Below are 24,993 nucleotides of genomic sequence, written 5' to 3'. Positions count from 1 at the left end.
CTAAACTAGGTGTAGTGCTGAGATATTGATGGAAATGAGATTCTTGCCCTTTTCCGAGGTCATATATACAAAATTTCCTGCGCGGTCGTGTGCCACGTACACTTTAAGAGTTAGGAACAGGACGAGAAGCACCGTGACTCACGGGAGACGCAATCGAGGACCCAGCTTGAGTAAAAAAGAAAGTATCACGGTGAAAAATGGAGGATTTGTGTTCCAAAATCTGCCACAGTAGCCATTTGCGCAATGGATTAGAAGTCATAGAGTCGGGGGCTGACGAAGCCAACGGTCAGCCCCAAGTTCATTACGTTAATCCCATTGGGATCGGTACCTGGGCTTCTACCCCGATGTAGCTAAAGCACACAGGATAGATTTAAAGGATTAGAGGTGTGGTAGCGTCATAGACTTTTGGATTGTTCTTAGACAACATTTTTCAATCTGTCTGCACTTCCCACTCTTACGGGCCGATTCCGCTGTTGTCTTTTGTCGCAGCCAGCTGGATACATCAACGTTGTGGATCGAACTACAGACAACACATTGCAACCCTCCTCCAATGAATCTGAAGTCCTGGCCCTGAGCCGTGATCCGGATCGCGATCGCGTTGCGGGTGGCAGGCATGTTTGCGAAGCTTATCGAACCCTGTCACGAGGTGGCGATCGAGACCGCATGCGTCGTACAAGACACCCGATTTCTCCACAAGCGTGCAAACGCAAAAACATTCACCATGGCATCCCAGGGCTCACCGCTCAGTCAAGGGATAGTCAGTTCTGGTTGCTAGGAGCTTAGGCGAGCTTTGGGTTGACACCCAGTATCCTTTTCCTTTTACCTTTAAAGGGCCATTTTGTATGCTGCTAAGGACCAAAGCACCTGAGGAACGTTTCTCGGCGAATACTCTGCCTGTTCTAAGCCTTACAACGTCACTAACTCAACTCTAACTACATCCATCAATAAGCATCACGTTCATTGCGCCCGACATTCGTTCAAGCTTCAAATCATTGAACCGCAGTACTAGTATTGCGGGTACAGGGCACAAGGTCATGTATCCACATCCAAGCCCGCCAAACAATTGAATTCAGCCCCTGTTTAGCGTCTAGTAGTTAGCTTGTTTTCCGTACCTACAGTTTTTAACATGGGGTTTGCTTACCACGACTACCTTGTGGAGTTCATTCGAACGGATGCCCGTCCTACCTTCATTTTAGGCAGCGCCTCTGAAGCTATCGTATACACAAACTTTGCTTTTGATAAGCTGCTCGGCGGCAGTCACGATGGGCTGCTCGGCGTCATTAGATCAGCAATCGGAGACGAGACATCCGCTCTAGAACCTGAACATTTACAGCTACAAACCTCTTTCCGGAGTTATCAACTGATCCTACGGAAGATTGCTTTAAATGGCAGCAGAGGTGGTTGTTATGTCGGGGTCCTTGAAGCTACATCCCTTCCAAATCCAGATCGAGATACAGATCCAATCGCCGATGGCAAACAAAGCAGCCCCGCATCATCGTCAACCCTATCACCGCTGACTATCAACCCGAGTGTCAATGCCAGTGATAATGCCGGCCATAAAACATTCCGCTCGCTTTCCATGCTAGCAATCACCCATACTCTCTCTCAGGCACAAGAAGCAGTGATACGGGCCCATGGCGGGTCTCTTCCTTCTCTTGATTGGACCGTGCCGGAATGTCCAATACCATTTGGTGAAGCTCGAAAGCACTTTAATTTACTCCATTCAATCGATTGGTATGAACTGATCTCGTGCTACACGAAACAGCTGTGTACGGGGATAAGAAAATTTTAGCTGATAATACTGCATCCAACAGGGGAAATACGGCTGTTGGGCCCATGAACTCATGGTCAACGTCTCTGCGAACAGCTATAAATACAATAATGTATATGACCCAGCCAATTGTACTGTACGCCGGCTATGATTATATCAATATTTACAATTTAGCATGGGGTCTGCAAGTCGCACAGGAACGCCATCCATATATAATGGGTAAAACAGTCCCTGTAGCATGGCCTGAAGGTCATGAATATCTTGTCCCTTTAATCGACAAAACACTGCTCGGCGAAACAGTCATAAGAGGTGAGCACAAAACGAGAACATTGTCATATCCACACTACCCCTTGACTTATCATTGACTGATTGCACTGAGACAGAGGCCGCACTGTTTTATCTGAACAAGTCAGTCCCTGGAGAAGAGTCATACGTCAGCTTTATATTATCACCGGCTATCGATGATCAAGGTTTCTACCTGGGAACCTTCGCCTACGCGGTCTTCGAAACGGACAGCATAATTAAAAAGCGGCATACAAAGAGTCTACAGATACTCGGTTCAAAACTCGTCCAAGTCAAAGAACTAGGGCACCAAGGTGGTTTTTGGAGTGCTATCCTCGATGCATTAGATGAGACACCTCGCGATTCACCATTTGTAATTCTCTACTGCGTTTCAGAAGATGGACGACGCTGCGAATATGTGGGAAGCCGAGGTCTCGATCCTAAAGTTTGTGGCAACATTGATTTTGACGCGCTTGGACACACCAAGTCCCAAGTATTCCGGGAACGTCTAATACACACATACGGACAAGCAAAAACCACAATCAGGGAACCGCTTTCCATATTTGAACAGAACAGCCTACACGGGATGCCATATCGTGGATTTGGTATGTGTCAAGATGCGATAACATTACCAATTCGTAAACATTCTGGAATGGCCCAAGCGTTTCTTATCATCGGGCAAAACCATCGAAGACCATATGATTCAACATATCAAGAATGGCTAAACGGGTTTCAAAGCATCATTTCAACGTCAGTGGCCAAAATATGGAGCGTCAAAGACGAGGAGCGGCTCTTGCTTGAAAGCAAGCTCGCAGGTATGAGGGAATCAAAGTGACCGTCTTGAACACTATTAACATAACTATACAGAGATGGCAAGAGCTCATAGTCTTAAGATAACTCAAACTCTGGATAAAAAAACCAAGGAGTTAAGAGAGAGCGAGACTCTATTCACCAGGGTGAGTAAAATGTACCTTTTCAGCGCTTATATCGACAAGACTAACTCCATGCAGACTGCAGAAAGTGTTCCCGTCGGTATGCAATCCAAAACTCAGAAACGGGGAGATAACTTGACGATTCATTGTCTTTTGCTAACCACACACTCTATAGGACTCGTTTGTATCAACAATGACGGGCAAATCATATTTGCAAACGATGCATGGTGGCGCATATGCGGCATGGATCGGAGCGGTGGTCCCGATGTCTGGGACAAATATATTTACGTCGAAGATCGCGAACGTATCGTAGCTTTATTCGACAAACTCGTGGAAGAGCGTGGGAGCATGGCAGAAGAGTTTCGTTTCGGGAACGACTCGAGGCCTGGCAGTCGAGGGTTTACTACATGGTGCAGGAACTCTATTCACCCTTCCTACGACGACGACGGGAATTTTACGGGGTGGTTTGGTACACTGGTCGACATCACGAGTATCAAACTAGCGGAGGAATACCAACGAGAATTAACTGCAGAGGCCGTAGAACGGAAGCGGCAGCAAGACAATTTCATCGTGAGTATTATGCCCTAGACAGAACGTGAAGGTCTTTCTATATTAACGGGTCTTATAGGATGTGTATGTTATGAAGTTATATCATTTCCTGAGATATCGAGAGGAAGACTCAACTAACCTGTTCTGAGCTCCATAGAACAAGCCATGAATTACGGTAAGATCATTTATCTCTGGTTAAAACACAAACTAGAGTCTAATTCTAGGGACATAGGAATCCACTTTCTGCTATCCTACAATCAGCAGATGAAATACAGATGACCTTGGATGCATTAATAGATATTGATGCCGACCCGGCTGCTCTCGCTGCAATACAAGAAGCTGCAGAAACCATTCTCGCTTGTGGAGAGCATCAAAAGAAAATCATTGATGACATTCTCAATTTGTCAAAGCTCGATGCCGGGCTTTTGACAGTAGACCCTGTACCCGCGCAACCCCATGATATAATTCGGCGTGGGATGAGAATATTCGTCCCAGAACTGAAGAGCAAGGGAATTACCGCGCAGTTCACCGTATGTTAACACCGCTATCTATATTGCATTTTTTTTTGGGGGGATACGCTAAATTGTCTTACTAACTTGACAAGCTGTCCGACAACTTTGTCGCTGATTGTATGCGAGACTGGTGGATGGTTGACCCAGCTCGCCTAATGCAAGTCTTAGTAGGTCTCAATTTTTTTACTCAGTATGATAAATATGGGTATACTAAGCCATATTTAGATCAACCTTGTTACCAACGCTATCAAATTCACAAGCCAGAAGAACGGTGCAAAGGAAATATGTGTGGCTCTCGACTCGTCTAAAGTCCGGCCTTCATTCACGGACAACTTTCTAGATGAAGTAAATACTCCAAGTAGTGAGCCCAGCCTTATCACGAGCAATGAAAAAAACCACCCCACTTTTTCGGAAAACGGGATGTACATGTTAGTACATGTCAGAGTAAGTGCTGAGGTATTCCAATAAAACATAATCCTCGACTGATCAGCCTGGTATAGGATACTGGTATTGGGATATCCAACGAGATGCAGGCTGTCCTTGGACAACGATTTCACCAGGCACCCGTAAGCCATTCTTTCTTCTAGTCCCCCTTCTTATCCATATCGGCCCAGCCGCTGATCTATTAGAAAACTCATGTTTCATATGGCGGTTCGGGTCTCGGATTATTCATTGCGCGACGGCTATGTTTTCTCCTCGGTGGTGAACTTCACTTCGACTCAGACTTGGGAGTGGGGAGCACGTTCTCTTTCTTTTTCCATGCCCAGAGAACGGATCCCCCTACTACCCACAATATCGTATCGACGCCTAATGAGCCTGTGAAACGGACGTATTCGTTTGGTAGTGACATCAAGTCTGCGGCAGAAGATTTCATCTCAACCCCTCGCCGGCCGTCTAAGCCACCACCTGTGAAGATACAAAAGGTTGCAGACCGCAAACCATCAAGTAAAAGGCCAAGGCTCGGTGACGGATACCGTGTCCTGGTTGTGGAGGATAATATATTGAATCAAAAGATTCTGAGAAAACAACTTGCAGCACAAGGATGTGAGACAGTAACTGCTAACAACGGTGAAGAAGCTCTTGAGCTGCTCAAGGCGGGTGGAAAGTTTACGATTGTATTGATGGATATGGAAATGCCCGTGAGTGACTTTCATCTCGCTTCTTCAGAGCATAATTACCACGAAATATCGTTATGTTCGAGTTGGATTCTGCATCTGCAGGTAGCTGACATCTGATCTTTAATACGATATAGGTAATGGATGGCGCGACGGCCACAGGATTGATCCGCGAATACGAAGCAGGGGCCGGTGGCCATGTCCCCATCATAGGAACATCCGCGAATGCTCGATTTGAGCAGGTTCAATTTATGATAAACGCTGGCATGGTAAGCTATAGCACTACTCCTGGGTCTCAGCCCTATATCGTGTTCCGGGCACCGACTAGGCGAAGAACAGAGGGCTTGGGCTGCAACTTGATGACAATAACTACCAATATGCTCGAGACTAACATAATCCTAGGATGATGTGATCACAAAACCGTTCCTAATCTTAGATTTGATGGAAAAGATACGGCAAGTTCTCCATCGATTCCCGCCATCAATGTTAATGAACGAGACACCACTGTCGCCCAGACAACTACCGTCATCGCCCAGATATTAGATGCGACCGAACCCGGGCCGACTTGGAGTTCTTTGTATTTAGTATTTGTTCTTGGCAGTTGATTAGTCAATGGGGCGGAGTAAGGAAGTGTTATCCCTCTCTCAAAATGCATGGCGGATCCACACTCGGTCTACGGAGTTTTTTTTTTTTTCCATTGCGAGTGGTTCATTCGTCAGTTTTCTTGTTCATTGTTCTGCATTGCACAGTTTCCTTGGTTTGCGTTTTGTCCCCCGTTTTTAGTGCATTGATATCGACTGTTTGATTGTCAATTTTCTTATTGCATTCATTCTTCAATTTTTAGGAGGTTCTTATGCAGCAAAGAAATTTTATATGTCTTTGCCATTCAGCCTTACTAGCTAAGAACTGATAATAGGATGAACTCACTCACTCGCTAGATTAAATATAGATTTCGAAGTCTAGTTCCGTGGCCAGCAATTTTCGAAGTTTACGTCTATTTAAATTTACCATCTTTTAAGTTTCTGGTTTTGGTATCCACAAGTATGTACATACCTAATATATATGCATGTGTATTTCCTTCTACAACATATACCTACTGAAGCAACGTTATGAGAGGCCAGAAGCAACTAGATAACGTTAGTTTAAATTCATGTTTGATCAGATTCTTTCTTTGCTACAAGATCTTAGGGATCAATTGATCCAGCATCGGCTACCTTAGAGTCAAAGTCAATTATTTATAAATATATTTGGGTTCAAAACGTCCGTATTGATGACATATAAAATATATACGTACCATCACCATTCGTTTTTCCGTACCTCAGTCACTAATTTTCCGTCGCAAGCTTTGTGTGACGTATACTACCCTCTTTTTTTTTTCCGAGGCTAGTGAACTAGGTTTTATCGTCAGCAAGTTGCATCCGCCCATCGTCTGGGGTTCGATTCGCCCAGATCGGTTGAATGCCGCGGCTTGGTTTAGCTCCAAAAACGCTAAATTTCCCTTGCAGGTTGTGGGGCCGGATTTCTGCCCCAAGAACTTAGCTTACAAAAGTGAGTTCTGTGATTCGCCGGGGTTTAACAATGTAAGGACCCATCAGTCAGCCGTTTGTAATTGAGCTTGGTCGGGCGCGGTTGATCTCTTTTTTGTATTTTGTTTTCCTCGCGCTGATGAGCATGAATCGATATCCCACATGTACCATGTATGCACAGTGTGAATGTGCGCATGGGGTTTTCACAGCCTTCGGACTGGAGTTCAGTTTACGCGGCCTCATGTGGACTATGTGAAGATCTAAATATCTTGGCCTTGGTAGACGTCAATTGCAACCTAGAAGGTTTTGATACCCACTCAAGCTTGTTTTCTGTCGGGAGAAATTGCTGCATGCGGGTCTATTGTGCTCTTTTAAATCTTGCATCGTAGATATTCTCCAATTCCTGGCGGTAACTAAATCATTAATATATACGGAGTATGCTTGGGAAATTAAAATATTGAAGAGGAGCGCGAGCGATCGAGCACATGGTCTAGATTTCATATAACTGGGGAATGAACCTTGTATAGTTTCTTTGGATGATAAATCATGAATGAATGAATGAATGGGTCGAGTCTATCCTTTTCGTTCCTGTACCTTGATTACGGAATCCCAGTCGACCTAGTTGAGGATCCCTTCCGGACGACGTTTAAAGGTGGGACTAGGCTACATTGGCCGGTTCGGTTCAAACCGAGCGAAGTTTAAAGTATATGTATGTAACATGTAGCACCTTGTCAACATCGATGTTTGGGTGGGTGAAGTGGGGACGTACTTGAACCTGTGAGGACTGCGCCCCCCCTAAACCCCATGGAATTTCCCATTTATCTGCAACTTCATTGTTCATACTACATAGTATGCAGATGTTCAAGGTTCGACGAAAACGAAGAAACGTCCCCCCCAACCCAACCAACGAGTCAACGGCTTGTGCGTGGTAGTTAGCTCTCAAAAACGATAAGGCAATATTTTGCTTTCACAGGTCTTGAAATTGCCCGCGCACATTCGCTGATCTTACATGTTTAGCTTCAGGCATTAGAGCGTTGGCATTTTCTGGGCGAATCTTTTCCCGTGACCTTTTAACTCAATTCTCAATGGATTGTATGTCTGTCATGTGTATTATGGGTGGAAGTCTAGTTCCGCAATGTATCTTTGTTTTTCTTTTGTTTCTTCCGCGGTAGCATAAGGTTGGAGGAAGGCTGAACTCAGGAGGTTCAGCTGTTGTAGGCCAACCGATTTTATTTATATATATTCAACCACATCGTCCGCTTCCGTTGACAGCATTCCAACGGGTCTCTTTTTTTCTTTGTGTGTTTCCCTTTCTTTTCTTCTTAGGATTAATAAGGTTAAGGATTGGAAACGGTTAACTCAAACTTCGTTGAACGTGCCCTTCTTGTTTTAATCTTACCTTTCCCTTTCTTTCTTTCGTGGTATCACCATTGAACACAGCCAAGAAAACGTTTAAACAGTAAACTCGACGGGAGGATCGTACTACCTCGAACAAAACTTCGAACTCCATTGAACGCGAATATATATATATACCTGCCTTGGGTATACAATAAGGGAGAAAAATGCGGTGGAAACTCGCTACATCGTTCGGTTCGTGAATCCCTAACACCAGACGACCATTCGAATCCAATTTTACTGACCAAACACGCATTCACTCTCCAGCTTCTCTGATTGGCCTGTCCACAGCACAGCTGGCACGCTATGTATCACCATCCGACTCATCAGTCTCATTTAGCCTCAACATCCCAACATCAACCTCAACCTCTGGCTCCGGCGCGATCTTTTTTCAAATCCGTGGTCCGGCTACCGGAAAAACATGGATCGCATTAGGTATCGGCAGCGGTATGGCCGGTGCACACATCTTTATAGTGTACACCGACGGCTCCGGTAACGTGACCGTATCAGCTCGTGCCGGTCAAGGACATTTCGAACCAGTATTCTCCAGCGATGCGCAGATTACAGTCCTCGATGGTTCTGGTATCGTAGGCGGATCACTCATTGCGAATGTTCGATGCGATAATTGTCTTAGTCTTGCGGAGTTGAGTGTTACGAATACGAGGTCGAATTGGATTTGGGCGGATAAAGATGGTTCTGCACTTGATTCTTCGGATGTGGAGGCGAATATTCAACAACACGATAGGACTGGGGTGTTTACTTTCGATCTTACAAGGGCTGCTGGTGGGGATAGTAGTAATCCGTTCGTTCAGAGTGCACAGAGTTCGGCTTCTACAACTGCTACTGGTTTTGTAACTAGGACTACGGGTGGCCCGAGACCTACTTCGACAAATGGGGCCTCTGGAGACGATGGCGACGATAACTTAAACCTCGGGTCCGGATCTTCTAACATTGTTAGCAGTGCTGCCGCTCGGATTGCAAGAATGCTAAAGATTCATGGAATTCTTATGGGATTGGCTTTCGCAGTATTCTTCCCCCTCGGCGCAATAATTATCCGACTCATGCCAGGACCGCATAAAGCAGACATTCACATGATCGTCCAGGTCGTTGGTTTCGCACTCTCAGTCGCTGGATTGGCATACGGTGTCCTACTAGCAGAAGATCTAAGATACCTCAAAGAAACCCATCCAATAATCGGCATGGTCGTCATGGGTGGTTTATTCTTCCAACCTATCGTCGGTTTAATCCACCATTGGCTCTTCAAGGCCAAAGGAAAGCGCACAATTTTGGCATACATCCATACTTACTGGGGTAGAGCCATTCTCATCTTGGGAATTGTAAACGGAGGGCTGGGACTACAATTGGCCGATAATACGACCGGTGGAACTATTGCTTATTCGGTCGTGGCCGGTGTTATGGGGCTCGCGTGGTTGGCGGCTTCGGTTTTGTACTATGTTAGAGGAGGCAGTAACATTCCTATCGGCGGTGATGCCAAATTGGAGAAACCTTTGTCGGCTGAGGGGCTAAGGGAGTAGAATGAAGTTATGATTTTGAAGTTGGTTTGAATGTTAATGTTTGAATTTTCTATATACATAACCATTCTGTTTTATAGTACTTACATAATATATGGTGGCCACAGGTCCATACTCTACCATCCTTGTGACGTTTTAACCATATATTCCTATGAAAATGCCAAGCTTAGTCTGTTGAGCTTCTCATAAAACCTATGAGGGAGACGTTACAAAGCTGTTGACTTAATGTTACTCCTCCAACAATTTAAAACCTCGAGCGTATATATGTATGGCTTTTGCAAGCCAACAGAAGTATATTAAGTAACTACCTAGGTAAATACAAGCCGCAGCCCAAAGGTCCACGACCCCAAACCTTCCACGTACTACCAAACATTAATTAGGCTAAGAAAATATTATGAAACGTGACACATGGAGGGACGTCCTATTCAATAATCGTGACAGGTAAGATATACAAAAAAACATGAAGACTCCCATGGTAACACCGGTAACCCTGTTCGCTGATGCTATGCGAAAAACAAAAAGAAAGATGATGAACCAAACAATGGGAATCCGCGAGGTAGAGAAAGAATAAGTAGGGAACGTGGTGTAATGAAATTAAGAGAGGAGCGGATTCCTAGAAATGCAATATATGAATGAATCGAATGCTATCTTCATCAAACACACACAAAATTACTTATTTCTATGTAGTTTATGCGTGCCAGCAGCCGTAGGGGGATTTGCGAAAAAGTCGATGGGACGGTAATATGGAAAGAGTTCTCAACGGAAATATTTAGAAGAGAACAAATAATGCCACAATAGCAATCACCAAAGAAGAGGCAGTGCGGATGCTGCTGCCACTGCTTGGGACATCGGAGTTGGTGGGTAGCCGCACGCCGCTTGACTGAGTGGAAATAACAGTTGCGAGAGTAGTTTCTCCTGAACGTTCAGTAGGTTCACTAGAAGTGGAGGAGTGAGTGGTTTCAACACTGAAAGTTGACTTTGTAGGGCGGTAAGAAGTTGATGTTTCTTTAACAGACGTAGTTGTTTCTTCTTCTTCAGAGCTCGTGGTGGTAGGCTTTGGTGGTGGTGGTGGCTTAGAGGAAGTTGTAACTGGAGAGGAGGAAGTGGTAATGATCTTAGTTGGAATGTTCAATTTGGAAGTAGTTGTCTCCGGCTCCTCGGTGGTAGATGTAGTGGATTCAGAAGTCGTAGTTGGCTCTGAGGTGGTGGTTGGAGGAGGCGGAGGCGGAGGAGGGGTGGACTTACTCGAAGTAGTGGTTGGTGGAGGTGGTGGAGGTGGTGGAGTTGAGGTTGTGGTTGGTGGTGGTGGTGAGGGCTTAGAGGATGTGGTGGTTGGTGGGGGTGGGGGTGCTGAAGTGGTAGTTGGAGCTGGTGGTGGGGCGCTGGAGGTTGTTTCCTGCTGTGGTGGAGGGTTGACAATACCACCTCCAGTGATTTCAATTGAGGCAGCAGAACCACTTGTATCCTTGTACCGATACTTAGTTGCCCCAGTGGAGTAGTCAGTGATAGACAAGGATGCGACAACCATGTCGAATGGTGCCAAGCTATAGTCGATAGGGCCACCAGCCCATTCGATAGTTCCTGGCGCATTTGACGGGTCACCAGCAGCCCATGGGCCGAATTTGATTTGCATAGGTGTCTGTGGGTAGACGACTTCTCCCAATTCAGCTCGACTTAGGACACGGACGACGTTTCCGTCAATTGACCAAGTGATTTGCTGGGGAGTCCAGTCTACGGTGTATTTGTGGAAGACTCCAACGGTATCAGCGACAGCGGTATTGGCACCGTAGATATGCACATCCTGGTTGCCCTTTGAGAAGATGTTGGTCTGGACATTTCCAGGTTGGTTTCCAATAAATTCCTATACCCAGCTATTAACATACTAACTCTTACTCCGAATCACACCGATTTTCTCGGTACTATTAATACTCACAACGTCGATTTCGTCCAAAACGTCACTCTGGAAAACCAAAGAGCTGACAATACCAGCTCCAGGACCAGCCTTCATGACGATTTCGGCTCTACCCCAGAAGATATAGAACTGGGACTGGAGGGTCGGGGAATCACCCCTCATCATGACGGACATATGCATTCCATCGTCTTGATAAGAAATTCGAGATGCCGAAGAAACGATATCAAATCTTGGGGCCTCTCCATGGTTTTTTGTGTAATCCCAGGAATAAGTTGTTCCAAGTGCCGGGTCGTCCTTGAAGCCTATTCATTCCAATGTGTTAGCTTGATTACTGCTCAAGCGAAGAATGCTGACCTGCATAGCGAAGCATCCACGCGAATATCAGTAACGGGGAAATTTTCAGGCACTTACATCCTTTCAGAGGATTGCAATCAGAGCTAGTCTGAGCAAAGGCAGCAGGCAGTAAAGCTGCCGCTATAAGAACGAATCTTTTGACTTGCATAGTCTTCGTGTTTGTACTCGGTGTATTGAAGGAAAGAAGTATGGTGATTGCTTCCACAGAATTTGGACCGGATGGATAGCAAAAGGAAGAAAAGGATCGTGAAAAGAGGTTTTAGGTGGTTTTATGAGCCGATATTAATATTTGCGCTCAAAATTGTAGAGTAGATCGACCCCTCTGTTGGAACCCTTCATGCAACGCAAAAAAGTGGTGATAGCTAGGCAAAAAGCGAGAGGCTGAGAAGCAAATTGCGGTTTGATCCAACAACCTGCCGTAAACGGTGGAGCTGATGATGCTGCAACCAGGGTTAGGTCCAGGCCAGGTTCGATTGTCTGATAGTAGACCAATAAGCAGAAGGCTGAGGGTGGGTATTATGCCGCCTGTCACTTTCTGTTCTTGTAAGGCTGTGGATATGTTTGTACTGCTTGTATAACGAATGACAAGTGATGATATAGGTATTCCAATATCAGCACGTTGACTATTATATATTGAGAGTTGTAGTTATCTTTTGAAAAACGAATGTGGATTTGAGGCGTTCAAGTTTGCGATATATAAGATATCTGAATCTGTGTTTGGATGAGTGGGAGGAAAATAAAACCTCAAAAGAAGGCTGGATACCCCCGCGAATATATACGATATCCGCATCTTGACAAATCTTCCTTTGGGAACTCCGACTCCTTCCCCTCCTTCGTCGACGGAGCGGTAAGGGTAGGTAGGTGTGATCCAAGACGCAGCTGGGCATGCTCAGCTTCTTCCCATGCAACCTTGGGATTCATAGCCCCACCACGGGAAACTCTTGCGATAAAGGTCATATCACCAAGAAAAAAAAATATCGCATGCTCCGTGTCGCGGAAAGCTGCCTTTTCGGTACCCGTACATACAAAGTCCAAAAATGAGGAGGCGTCCTCAGCTTCGAGCTAGAAAGCTTCAGGTCGACCGTTCGCCGCGGTTATTTAGCCTTTCAGGTAGTATTGTAGTATTGTGATCCTAGTGTGGCCTGGATTACGCTATCGCATGCAGGGTCTGGCTTGTCAGTTGCTCGCACGCTGCCTATACTTAGATACCCGGCCACCGTCACACTCCTATCACCTCTCGCTGGGCAAGTCGGCACTTGCAAGTACCACTAAATAATCAGGCCTGTTAGCTGTTAATGGTTTGTACATGTACAAATTCACATTAGGAAAAATATACTTACTCTTTTGTTATCAAGGGTCCGGAGATCCCGTCCTTATTTCCCCGTGACCCTTCACCGTCACATTCTCGTTCTGCCAATATGTTTTTCTTGCATTTCTTGACGTTACATTCTGTTATAGCGACAGAAAAAACTTAGACAAACGTTCGATGATTCAAAAACCGTTAACGAGAAAATGTTTCTTTCTAGCGGATGCTTTTAATAGACTTCTCGCCTTTCAGGGTCAGACCACCATATATTTGTCGTGATGCTTAAGATCTTTCCGAATCCTCGAGTCAGTATATCTCGAGATATAAAGTTTTTTCTAGAAACCACTGGACCCACCTATGACGTCCCTTCGAGTCTTTCTGCGTGGTGTTACTTTCTCCCAAGACAGCTCTGGTTACATCTGCACCAAAGTCTCCTGATTTCCCGGTCAAAGATTAATTATAACCTTCTGTGCCTCCAGAATAATGATTCAATCATTGCATTGGATTACTGGAGGAGCCCCGATAATTGCTGGTATATTTGCATATGCGGAGTCAGGATATTGAAGTGGACCAGCGGCACGGCTTGCATAAGGATTTGCATCCTTATCGTCGGTCGGAATTGGGAATTAAATTGATTCTTGGTGGCGAAGTGGACCCTGAGGCTTCCTTCAATAATCCCTGTCAAAATTTGGCGATTTCACAACACAGAATTTACAACATCTCGCAACGCAGCGGCATTTAGCTATCGAAGTTTGAATGCTCAAACTTTCAAGATGGACAGTAGGCCAGCCCTACATGGAAGTATTTTACCCTCAAACTACATCTTAAACTCAACATTCTCAAGTGAACCCGATGTTTTGAACCCAATGTAGCACAATATGTTTATAAAAATGAGGGGTTGGATGATCAGTGGATTTCAAATTGCAAATCTATCATGCCATGCACAATTACCCACACTTACCTGCAAGATATATCTAGATGAGATCTTGTTCGCACGTTTGAGTAATCATTAGATCGATCCCTACTTTCTATTATTTACCCACATTATGATTATTTGTAAACACGGGGGCCCCCAAAACCCTACGGGGCCGAAGTTTCCCTGGCTTGCCATTGCCTTCAGCCTCGCCTCAGCGGGAGCAGTCCCAGACCCCAAAATCACAGAGCGGCAAATAACCAGGGTAGGCAGCTCTACCGACTGCCCCGCCCCCACCACTACCCAAGGGTTCCAATGGGATACAAAATCCTGTACCAATTCTTATTTCGCCCCCTGGGCCTTTCCAATCGATAAGTGGGTCGATCCTCCAAAACTCAATATAACAGTCGCCGGAGTCCCCATTACGGCCACGGTCGACACAGGATCCACAGGTCTCGTGGCCTCGATAGGTCTATTCCCCAACGTCACTTTCACCAAAACTGTTCCTACGCATATATTCTACAGTAGTAGTCATTGGCTCGAGGAAGGGTACGAAGAATGGATTGACATGTCGTTTGGGCCGTATGCTATGCGAACCAAGATACTTGTTAAGGATAAGGAAGTTTGTTGTCCAACTTTCGATGGTACGACGGATGGTCACAGATGCCCTACGAGTAAAACCGCGAGAGGCTGTAACTGCTCTCCCGGCGGTTGTAGGAGCAAACGGGATGAGGAAGAAGATTACGACACCGAAGCCAAGAGGGAAGTCGTCAACCTACCCCATGTAGCATATATGGGAATCGGATTCGGCAGGGGCGATCCCCAAAATGCCAATCCATTTTTGGATACGCTTACCTACAATGGTCAACCATCGAACGGCTCGAGTAGCAGCTACTGCCAGGGCTACGTGATCACCCACGATGGTTTATACCTGGGCCTAAACCAGGACATCACTAAGAATTTCGCTTGGACTACTCTCTCACAACAAGACGTCGGAGGATCTAGAGACTGGAATACGCCGCCAATGGTATATAGAGTTGACAACGGTGCACGACAAAGTGGAACAATCCTGGTTGATACTGGAATCCCGAACTCATATTTCACCAACAGCCCTATCACCTGGAATAACGGCTCAACCTTCGAAATATCTGTGCCGGGAACCTCGCAGCTTTACAAAGTGAAATATGATATAATTAAAGGGGTTGACTTTGGAGTTGTCAGTTCTCCTAATCCTATGCAGCCAAATACATTCGGAATCAGCTCCAAGGCTGGATATGTCAATACTGGGAGGAAGCTTCTGAACTGCTTCGATCTTGCTTATGATTCTATTGGTGGGAATTTTGGATATAGATACCTGAATGCGGCTGGCTGCTCACAGTATGTGACTGCAGCACCATCCGCTATACCTAGCTAAGCGGTCATATAAATATATTATATACCTAGGTATATATGGAGACCGAATTTTTGTATGGGTACTCGAGCCATCATTTCCATGTGTTTGCATATCTAAAAACACCATAATTCTAAGAATTTTTTTCGAAATATTTAGCCTTCTGTCGCTCCAGAATATCTCGAGATCCCAGCTCTAACGGATATTTTAACAACTCCTGTTTCGGCACAAACCCCCTTGTCACCCCAAAAGCTCTTCCTTCAATCATGTACAACGCCCGCATAACAGACATTTGATTAGCCCAGTCGGAAAGGGTGACTAGAACGCCAAGAAGCTTTTGTAAGCAGACACAAGTGAACAAGGAATCCAAACTTAACCTAATATAGTTGTGGTTCATATTTTGTGGTACGGGGTGGGAGTTGTTGATAAGTTTTGTGATGGGAATTGTGTCCCATGAGTAGCTATCGGAATATGGCTGCCCATATGCTCCCAGCTTAGCATATATTGATGTTGTCGGCTCCATAAACTGTAGTGATGAGGGGAAAGTAAATATTTCTGGCTGATAGCATCCGAACATAAACAGCTCGAGCTGGAGCTCTTTCTTCCCGATGGGTTTACCTGACTTATCCTGGTGTCCAGAATTTGAGCTAGAAGGTTCAGGGTAGTATTTCACCCTATCCATATGCGAATCATAAGAGAACTCATCCGCAACTAATCGACGAAGAATCTCGTATGCGCTCTGGAGCATCAGAAATTGCTGAATGGCAGTCCCATGTTTATGATCCTCGGCCGTTATTTCAAGCTCAACAAGCTCATTTTCAAGACTCTGTGGCCCGAGCTCATGAAGTTCAATATCCTCCTTGCCTTTTTCTATAAGATACTCTGCCAATGGTAGGAAACCGTCACATGTGATTGGAACCGGAATCTGCGACCTCGCGAGATTGAATATCTGGAAAGGGAGAAAACTCCGCATATACGCAATTTCAGGTTCATTTAGCTCGAGATTTGGTAATAGATGCGGCGTTTCTGGCGTAGCATTGTTGGATATGTTGAAATGAGGCGCCCGCATAGGGTAGGGTAGGAAACGTTCTCTCAGCGGAGAGTCTTCCTTAATAATTGGATATATATGTACCCAGGAAAGCACTGCTCCCGCAAGGAACACTCGGTACATGCTCGAGAACACACGATACCTAAAGGCGTACGATGATTCCTGGTCGCTTGGTATAATCTTATAAGGAACACCGTGCCTCCATGTTCGGTTTTCAATGTTCCGGCCCAGACGTCTCAGATGATTTGGATCCCCATGGTGGGCGAGGTGTAAAGCGCATTCAATGAGTGTGAAAAGGGATAAAGTAGACATTATTTCTGCGAATTTAGGTTTGGAGAGATGGCAAGAGAACCTAGATGGGATGAGAGCAGGCTCTTTAGGCGTTTCCTTGTTCAAGACATAGTTGAATATGTTGGATTTCGCAGCAGCAGTTGCGCGAATCTTAAAACGTAGATTATATTAGTCTTTGAACTTTCGAACTGTACAAAACAAGGAAACTGTCACATACCGTAATTAGGGCATCATCAAAGGCAGGTACAACCTTCAAAGCTACCGGGAAGGCTACCACATCCCGGTTTTCGTTCCAGATCTGTCTTAACCTTACACAACATGAACTCAAGTTCACGACGTCTGTGAAGGTCTGACATTCCTCGTAGACTCGTAGGACTAGTTCGGTTGGAAGCGAGGTCGAGAGACTCATTTGCTGTATTGGCCAAAAACTATGATACGCCAAAGCTTGGAGCGAGAAGGTATCTCCGGGTTCAAGGCTCCCACGGTTTCGTGTCGTTAGTGTGCCCCGGCCGACTGCAAAGGGGGGGGGCCTTATCAAACTTCGGCAATCCGTAGCAGTTGGGTAGGCAAGCCCGAAATCAAGAGAAGTATTATAGCAGCATTAGTAAGCAGAATGATAACGCTCTGAGCGTATGGCAGTCGGGGTTAGCTCGCAGGCAGCCTGCTGTGCATATCGTTCGTTCTAACGCTAGGCTGCGGTACAGCGGTGCACTTTTGGGCTGCCAAAACGGCACAAACTTGCAGGATCAACACCTTTTTTTTTGGTGACCGCCTCGGTGCGTCTGGCTTCGACTACTGCAGGATGCCGTGCTGCAAAATCCAACACTAGACTGCACTCCAGGCAGTCCGAGCCGATCTCTTCTACACACCGAGTTTCGTCCAAATATCAAATCTACTTTTGCCTCAATCGGAAGCTCCTGGGAACCGATGATAATACACATATTTAATGCGCCTAAGAACCGAATCGTAGGACCCCTATTATTCTTAAAATCACTAAACCATAATCATTATATTAAACGTAAAACGCGGGTACTACTGTTGAAAAAAAGTTAGTATTGCGCTTCAGCCGCTACATGCGCCTCCTCTAAACCCCATATATATCTCCGTATATACCCAATATAATATACCATATCTAGCATCCAAACATCAATATACATTCGATATTGATCAGTGCCGATTCAAGCCATCTCTAATCTCCAAAAACCGCCGATAACTCGGCGCAGTCCACTTCCTAATCCTCTTCCCCCATTTAATCATCGGAATCGTCAAACCCGCAAAGAAAAATTGCAAAACCGCAATGATGATATAAGAATTCGTCGTCCCCACCGCAGCAATAAAAGGACTGCAAGCGAACGTGAAAGTCATCCCTAATGTATTATTGATGACAGCAACACCAACCATACCCTCGATGACCATATCTGGGTAGCAATCTACCAAATATGCCATAGCAATATCACCGGAACAACCCCATCCGAACCCGATCAAAGCCAGGCCTATATACGGGGGAGGCCAAGGCCAGCCTCTGTCGCTCCCGATTCCAAAGAGGAGAAGTCCTGCCGGAGAGATAATCATGTTTGCGAGTCCCAGCCAAAGTCGGTATTCGGCCTCTTTAATACCATTATTCTTCTTCGCCATCCAAAGACAGAACCAATCACTCAAGGGTCCCGCGTACATGCAGCCAATTACAGCCCCAATAACGCATGGCACATTCATAAGTGCCACTCCGTAGTTGCTATAATTCCAAGGCTCGTCGTACCACAGGTCGTCCATCGTGGTGAGGTAGAAACTGAGCCAGGCATCTTGCGCACCCCATTGCAATCCCGAGTAGATAACAGCCGGGAATGCGAAGACTCGCATACCCTGGATAAGGCGTTGAAAATACTGCTTAGTACCCCATCCTCTCAAGTTACTAGCTGGAGTGATCAAGGCAATGCTTTCCCAGTATGTTTTCTTAACCCTTGGGTCTTTCCCGCGTTGCACGAGTGGCTCTGGTGGTCCCGTTGTCTCGTTCACCCCAGCTTTCTTTTCAGCATCTTCGTTATCCGTTGAAGTTTTTTCGGCCAGGGTTTTCTCGGCTGTCGTCTCCGCATCCTTTTCACCCTTGATCACAACCCCTGGAGTATCGGTTGCGTAATACTGAAGATAACGCTCACGATCGAAGTACGTTTCCTCCAGCCCAAAGTAAAAGATGATAAACGATGTAGCATAAAGTATCGCATTCAGCCATGGCACCCATCTCCACCCCAAAGGTCCTCCAGCAATATACCCGCCAACGAGGGGGCCAAGATAAGTACCGATCGAGGTTGCGAGAATGTAGATAGCCAGCGCAGTTCCAATTCGGTGCGAATAGAATATATCGATAAGAGACAATTGGACAATTGTTTCTGCGCCGGACTCTGACATTCCTATAAATAGTTGGTTGCCGATGGTATCTCCGATGCCCTTGACTTTGGCAAACCAGATGGAACCGATGAGCCCCAGAATCATGGAGACGAGGTAACCGATGCGCCTTCCATATAGGGTGGCCAAGGCTGCGATGAAGGGTGCAAAGTACCCAATCCCAGCGAAAAGAACGCCTGCTGCGTCATTGTAGATTGCATAGGTTATGCCCTTGGTTCATCAGAAGTCTCAGCCTTGGGTGCTCTTTTTAAAGTTCTTTTGAAGTTTTCAATTTTGTTGTCCCAACACAGGTCGACGGTCATAAGGAGCATAGAGTCCTTACCAATTCGTTCAGGACTGGTTCTGCAGTACTTCCCGCATCGTTGGCGGTCGCAGCTGTTAAACCAGTGTAATAGCAAACCAGGAACGCTTGCCAATATCGCCGCTTCCAGCTCCAATTCAAAGGGTCGTTGGGGCTGTCAGTTGGGTGCGGGAGAAGGAGGATTTCCGACTGGTCGCCTTCGAAAATTCTCTCGGTTCCAGGAATTTCTTCCGTCTCGGCGCGTGTCATCTTGGACTCCGGATTCAATCGTGTTCACCGCACGTGCGCTATCGAAATGGAAAATTGAAGAAATGCATATGCTGCGAAAGAAACGAGGCTTAGAGATGAAAGAATTCGAAAGGAAATCTTTGCACAAGGAAGGAGAAGTTCTCGAGGGCCTCTCGCCCTCCATTTTAAGGCCTCTCCGAGGGCGAACGAAGTGCCCGCTGGTCTGCTCTCCTCAGTGCAGCGCTGCCTGGTCCATAACTGCTTTTTCAGAAAAAAAAATATTGCTGCGGCCGATTCTGAGACAAGTTCATAGATAGAAGTCTTCCCGTTGCCAATTTGCGTGGCCGAATCTTGATTTTAGACCAAGAATCTTCGGTGAACTGCCCAAAAGATAAGGCTTTTCGCATAGAGAACCAATCGCCGATTCTGATGTTGCAGCCTACCCATGCGGGGTTCCAACCACTAGATAAGATTTATTCGCCCACAGGAGGGACTAAATCCATGCAAGTAAAAGGTCTCGTGCGTCGTCGCACGGCCTGCATGCATTCCTGTACCACATTGGAGTTTGCATTGTCTACGACTGGATTCGATCGATTCTCGTCTCGTAAAGAAAGTCCCACTCATCGAGCTTGATATGCATTATTACCTAAACTTGATTGCCTCAGCTGAGGCTTTATCCATCGAAGTACATACCGGTGATGTTCGGACAGTGGCCTGTTAGTGGGTGGATACGCACGCGACGCTAAGTCTTGAAGATAGTTGGTTCTGAGGGATGAGATAAGAGTCGGCAATTTTTTCCCGTATGACCAGGGCAATATTGAAATTTGAGAGAAACAGAAGCCTCAATATTCACAAGATTAAAGTAATAAATACAGATTTCCCGAACATTTACATTTCAAGTTGTGGCAAAAATTAATAAAAGGTTAAGAGGCCGTCACTTGCTCCAATGAATAAAAGAGAAATGGACAGTAAGAAGTAAAGAAGAGAACAACCCAGAAATGCAGTGGATATGCCGCCCCAAAATGCAACTAAAATGCATCAAAAAGGAATGCTGTTGCAATTTCAATTAAAACGCAATCATAAAAATCGAGCCGACAACGACCGTCAGCGACATAAAACTCGGCGCAAGTGCCATAGCACTATTCTTTTTATTCGAAGTGGCCAAGCTGACCTCACTGAAAACAGGGGTCGGCTCGTACGGCTCCGCTGGTTCCTGAGACGCCCGAGTTCCGTTCCAACAATATCGATTGAAACACTGGTTGCAAACATCAGGGACGGTAGCGCTGTTCCTGGCCCAGGTCCTGCTCATAATCGCACATCCAACGCACTGAGGCCAATTCGCGTCTAACGTCGAGTTACCTCTAGTCGCGACAAGGTAACCGTTTTGGATAATAGCGTTTCGCTCGGAGATGTTATAAGACATTGTGAATGTCGAGACATTAGAGTTGTATATGAAAGGATGATTCGGGATGTAAACAAGAAGTGGTGGCACGACATCGGTGAAGTTCGACGCATCGCAGCCAAAGAATGTTGGTCGGGTATTCAGTCCAAGGTTGACAAAGGTGTTTTGATCTGGGATAGCTGGGAATCCGGTTCCATTGTTGAGCTTGCCGCTGATGGAGCGAGCATAAGTAGCAACTAAGGCTGTTCCGTTCGGCCAGTTCGCACCAGGAGCAAGAGTATCAGCAGACGAGTCAACGGCGAAAACGACATCGACCTCACGCTCGGGTTGTATAAGAGGCTGGAGTGGAAGATTCTGCAGATCTTCACCGCCATCGACGAGTGTAAGACGCTTGGACTCGGCGCTCGGGTTTGTCTGGGGGTTCCATCGATAGAACGGATTTGGAGTCCAGTCGGCAATATCATTCTCATCCTGACTAAGGCTGTTCAAGATCCCCTCAATGAGGCCTCTGAATATGCTGGGGATAGCGCTAGCAACGCCCTCGAAGTTCAAAAGAAATTGGTTGAAAAGGGAAGACGAAGTGCCCATGACAAATCCAGCATTATCGAAACCTCGGATGCATTGTTCATTTCTGACAACCACACCCTGGGAGAAATTGGACCCAACGTATCGTATGGGCTATATGTGTGTAGAGGTTAGTGAAATCGATTCCCATGAAAAAAAGAAACCCACGGCTGGGAAGTCCATCAAGAACGTACAGCAAATCCGAAAACAGTAGGATCCCAACTACCCATCTCAAAAGGATTGAATTCAAAAACGGTTGTGTTTAGAGAGATAATAATCTCGCCAGGGGCACGTCCGTCGGCGACAACAATGGGCATTGGGACATTTGCGGCTGTGAAATCGGGATCATCAGAAATCCCAGACCAGGTAATTCCTAAGAGAAGATTATATTAGTATTTTTAAAATCCAAACCTCGAGATAATCGTATACTGGGACTCCGATTTAGCCTACCTGGTCCACCTTCGGGCGAATTGATAAGTTGGAAGGACAATGCCCTGCCCCAGAGATCGGTAATAGAGGTGTTAAACCCGGCATCCCTTTTGGAATTGACTGCATCAATGATGTTTTCATAATATTTCCTGCCGCTGAGCGTTTGCACCTCGCCCTTCTCAGGTCCTGCAAAAATAGAATTCTGGAACTGCCACAGAGAGCCTATTTCGTCGGGATTCGAATTGACAATCGCCTCGACGGAAGTGAAGTTGTTCAACGACAAGCTTCCTACAAGCCACCCGCCGCCACTCAAGCCTGCAAGATAAGTTGATGATTGCAAAAGCCCGCCAAGATGCCCCGCAGAAGTAGAATTATTTGTTCGGGAATCGAAAGCAGCCAATGCACCAGCGCCGTTCATTAACGCTCTGTATCCACCCCCTGACATCGCGATACCAATGTTTGGTATCCGACGGGCATTGTTTCGGTTCGCATCGATATATGCCCCGGCGTCGAACCCAGGAATATTTACTCTTGTGAGAAAATCTCTTAGAGGCTGGATCGTATTATTCCTACGCTTGTTGAGCCATGAAACCTCCTCGCTTGAGAGTTCGCTGGCGGATCGAATCGACGGTCGGGTTGAAGGGCAGTTTACGGCTCCCGGAGCATATCCGTTTGGTGCGTCAGGGACAACGCGTTTTTCGAGGGAATAAAGTTCAGCACGTGCGCTGTCGACGTCAATGGCGCTGGCTGCTGCATAGCCTGTTGAAAGCAGGCCCAGGTGTAACAGGAAGCCTACGAGATTTTGTCCTCCCATACCTTAAATCGGATCGAATTGAAAAAAATATATAAAAATAAATAACAATAGAAAGAATATAAAAAGAAGATAAAATAAAATACACACAAATGAAGGCAAAGTTTGGGAAATATACGGTGTGTCGAATCTAAAGGAACCAAAGTGGCAGCAGAAAATGTGCGGCGGCCTCGGTCCCTGCCGAAATTAAATAAGATTAGTCCCCAGTCTTACCTTGTCCGTTCTAGAGTTTCCCGCCGACGGGACGGAAATGGGATGGAGTGGGATCGTTGCTCAGCCTCGGAACAGAGCGGACATGGTACGTATGCTTCGAGCACAAATATTCACATACTGTTTACGAAGTACGGAGTACGGAGTACATACCAGGGGATTCCAAGACGGCTCCAGAGTTTCCGACTTCCTTAATCGATCGGGTTTGTGGTAAACTACTGCTTTTTGACGCTTGCAGTCAGTTCCTTGTGATCCGATTGGCACTAAATCAGACGCTAAACTTCAAGTGAGGTGGGATTGCATATGTTTCGACACTCCTGGGATATTAAAATCGTATGGAGTCGACGGAACTACCGAATGGGCAGTGATGTAAGGCGCACTGTGAAGATGATTACCAGAAGCCGCACTCGAAATAGGCAGAATACATGCGTATGGAAGTTTTCCGTAGGGAAACAAACCCACTAATTATCTCGCTTCCAAACATGGAGATCTGGAGATCTGCCCTATGAAAGGCCCGCAGGAAATTTAATTTGCTAGTGACAAAAGTTTCTTTCTACATGAGCCGACGCCGCGAAGGCATATTCGATATCTTGGGGGATTTCTGGAATGCGAGATGTGTTCCATAGACCACACCTGAGACAGAATACTTCTCAGCTTAGCGTTACGGAATAGTATAAAAGAGTTTGAGGCTCGAGATGCTCTTGCCAAAGACTCAAAAAGGGAGAGTTTGCGAGCCCCTTTCGGCATGCCTTGTAAGGCTTGCGTCGGCAAACCATGCTTGACAGTCTCAGAATCCCGGTCCAATCTGTGCTAAAAACGGAACAATATTGCAACGACTTTCTGTGTTGAGATCTGACATAATATCCGGTCAACCGGACCCTGAATCTGCATTTGTATTTGCGGGGCTGGCCGCGTATGTGCTTGGATATCAGGGTCTAAATACCCATTGGCCATTACGCTACGTAATTACCTAAACATCTAGCAGATATTCATGGCTGGGAATTCTTCTACGGCTCTGGAATTCTACTGAATTCCCATGGGTTGTCCGTTTCCTTTTGCCATTTATGGATGACCATCAATTACAGCGTGAACGTCTTACGTTACGAGATCGCGAGATCTCGAGACTGCGTCGTGTAACATAACGCGATGCATTGTATGCAGCTGGAGTAGAAAAGCATTTCATACGAGATTATAAACTGGTTTTTATGCGATTTCTGTCGAGTTACAGAGAGATATATATACGAACCTTGTTGAGGGCACTTGAAGGAATTAAATTACACTACTTAAAGTGCGTCTATTATAGTAGAATAAAGGCGTATATTCTCCTTTGACGAGCCCTATCACTACTTCCCAAAACCCACTTATATACAGATGACGAACAGACCTCTCGTTGTAAATACTATGGTCTAGTAGCCCTTGTCTCGTAATCACCCGATATATCGATAGCTATCATTATATCAAGGGTCACACTGGTCAGCACTAAACTAACGTGTTGCTATGTGATATTTTGGGACCCGCAAAATACCTGTGGTATTCTGGAGGCTGTCTTCTCGTGACAATTTCTTTAGGCGGACAAAGAGTACGTTTCCTTGCATAAGTTGATATCTTCGAGGGCATACGTAATATGGAGAACCATAAGGCGGAAATAACAAAGAGGCCTCAAAGCTGGCTTCTAGCCCTGGTGCATGTGCTCAACCGTGTTTATTGAAAGAACTATACACGAATTCAATAAATTCACAGTTCATAGGATGTCCCAGTTGTTCACTCCGGATGAAGATGAGTTATGAGAAGTCGAGACTGTGATGATGAAATTAATTATC

General features: G+C 45.8%; 7 protein-coding genes across 7 annotated transcripts; 3 read left to right on the top strand and 4 right to left on the bottom strand.

Annotated features, from left to right (window-relative positions):
* Positions 1-1,126: 1,126 nt before the first annotated feature.
* AOL_s00097g285 (uncharacterized protein) lies at positions 1,127-5,704 on the top strand (the record flags this gene model as incomplete). The annotated part of the gene is made up of 15 exons (XM_011126118.1): positions 1,127-1,734; positions 1,815-2,080; positions 2,155-2,868; positions 2,921-3,009; positions 3,064-3,085; positions 3,161-3,555; positions 3,614-3,630; positions 3,692-3,709; positions 3,767-4,064; positions 4,139-4,213; positions 4,272-4,490; positions 4,547-4,612; positions 4,676-5,185; positions 5,299-5,430; positions 5,564-5,704. 15 exons carry the CDS (start codon positions 1,127-1,129, stop codon positions 5,702-5,704), a joined length of 3,570 nt encoding a protein of 1,189 aa, XP_011124420.1.
* Positions 5,705-8,249: 2,545 nt separating this feature from the next.
* On the top strand, positions 8,250-9,617 carry AOL_s00097g284 (uncharacterized protein; the record flags this gene model as incomplete). Its single annotated transcript, XM_011126117.1, has 2 exons — positions 8,250-8,277; positions 8,350-9,617. 2 exons carry the CDS (start codon positions 8,250-8,252, stop codon positions 9,615-9,617), a joined length of 1,296 nt encoding a protein of 431 aa, XP_011124419.1.
* Positions 9,618-10,383: 766 nt separating this feature from the next.
* Positions 10,384-12,028, bottom strand: AOL_s00097g283 (uncharacterized protein; the record flags this gene model as incomplete). Its single annotated transcript, XM_011126116.1, has 3 exons — positions 10,384-11,475; positions 11,548-11,828; positions 11,938-12,028. 3 exons carry the CDS (start codon positions 12,026-12,028, stop codon positions 10,384-10,386), a joined length of 1,464 nt encoding a protein of 487 aa, XP_011124418.1.
* A 2,204-nt stretch (positions 12,029-14,232) lies between these two features.
* Positions 14,233-15,513, top strand: AOL_s00097g282 (uncharacterized protein; the record flags this gene model as incomplete). Its single annotated transcript, XM_011126115.1, has 1 exon — positions 14,233-15,513. One exon carries the CDS (start codon positions 14,233-14,235, stop codon positions 15,511-15,513), a length of 1,281 nt encoding a protein of 426 aa, XP_011124417.1.
* Positions 15,514-15,622: 109 nt separating this feature from the next.
* On the bottom strand, positions 15,623-17,237 carry AOL_s00097g281 (uncharacterized protein; the record flags this gene model as incomplete). The annotated part of the gene is made up of 2 exons (XM_011126114.1): positions 15,623-16,978; positions 17,046-17,237. The coding sequence occupies 2 exons, from the start codon at positions 17,235-17,237 to the stop codon at positions 15,623-15,625; spliced, it is 1,548 nt and encodes a 515-aa protein (XP_011124416.1).
* A 758-nt stretch (positions 17,238-17,995) lies between these two features.
* On the bottom strand, positions 17,996-19,778 carry AOL_s00097g280 (uncharacterized protein; the record flags this gene model as incomplete). Its single annotated transcript, XM_011126113.1, has 2 exons — positions 17,996-19,438; positions 19,551-19,778. The coding sequence occupies 2 exons, from the start codon at positions 19,776-19,778 to the stop codon at positions 17,996-17,998; spliced, it is 1,671 nt and encodes a 556-aa protein (XP_011124415.1).
* A 1,045-nt stretch (positions 19,779-20,823) lies between these two features.
* AOL_s00097g279 (uncharacterized protein) lies at positions 20,824-22,966 on the bottom strand (the record flags this gene model as incomplete). Its single annotated transcript, XM_011126112.1, has 3 exons — positions 20,824-21,837; positions 21,918-22,096; positions 22,174-22,966. 3 exons carry the CDS (start codon positions 22,964-22,966, stop codon positions 20,824-20,826), a joined length of 1,986 nt encoding a protein of 661 aa, XP_011124414.1.
* Between the last annotated feature and the right edge of the window lie 2,027 nt (positions 22,967-24,993).

Source organism: Orbilia oligospora, assembly GCF_000225545.1.
Source record: "Orbilia oligospora ATCC 24927 unplaced genomic scaffold scaffold00097, whole genome shotgun sequence".
NCBI classification, from domain to species: domain Eukaryota; kingdom Fungi; phylum Ascomycota; class Orbiliomycetes; order Orbiliales; family Orbiliaceae; genus Orbilia; species Orbilia oligospora.
The sequence above is the reverse complement of the archived record's forward strand: the minus strand, read 5'-3'. Positions and strand labels throughout refer to the sequence as shown.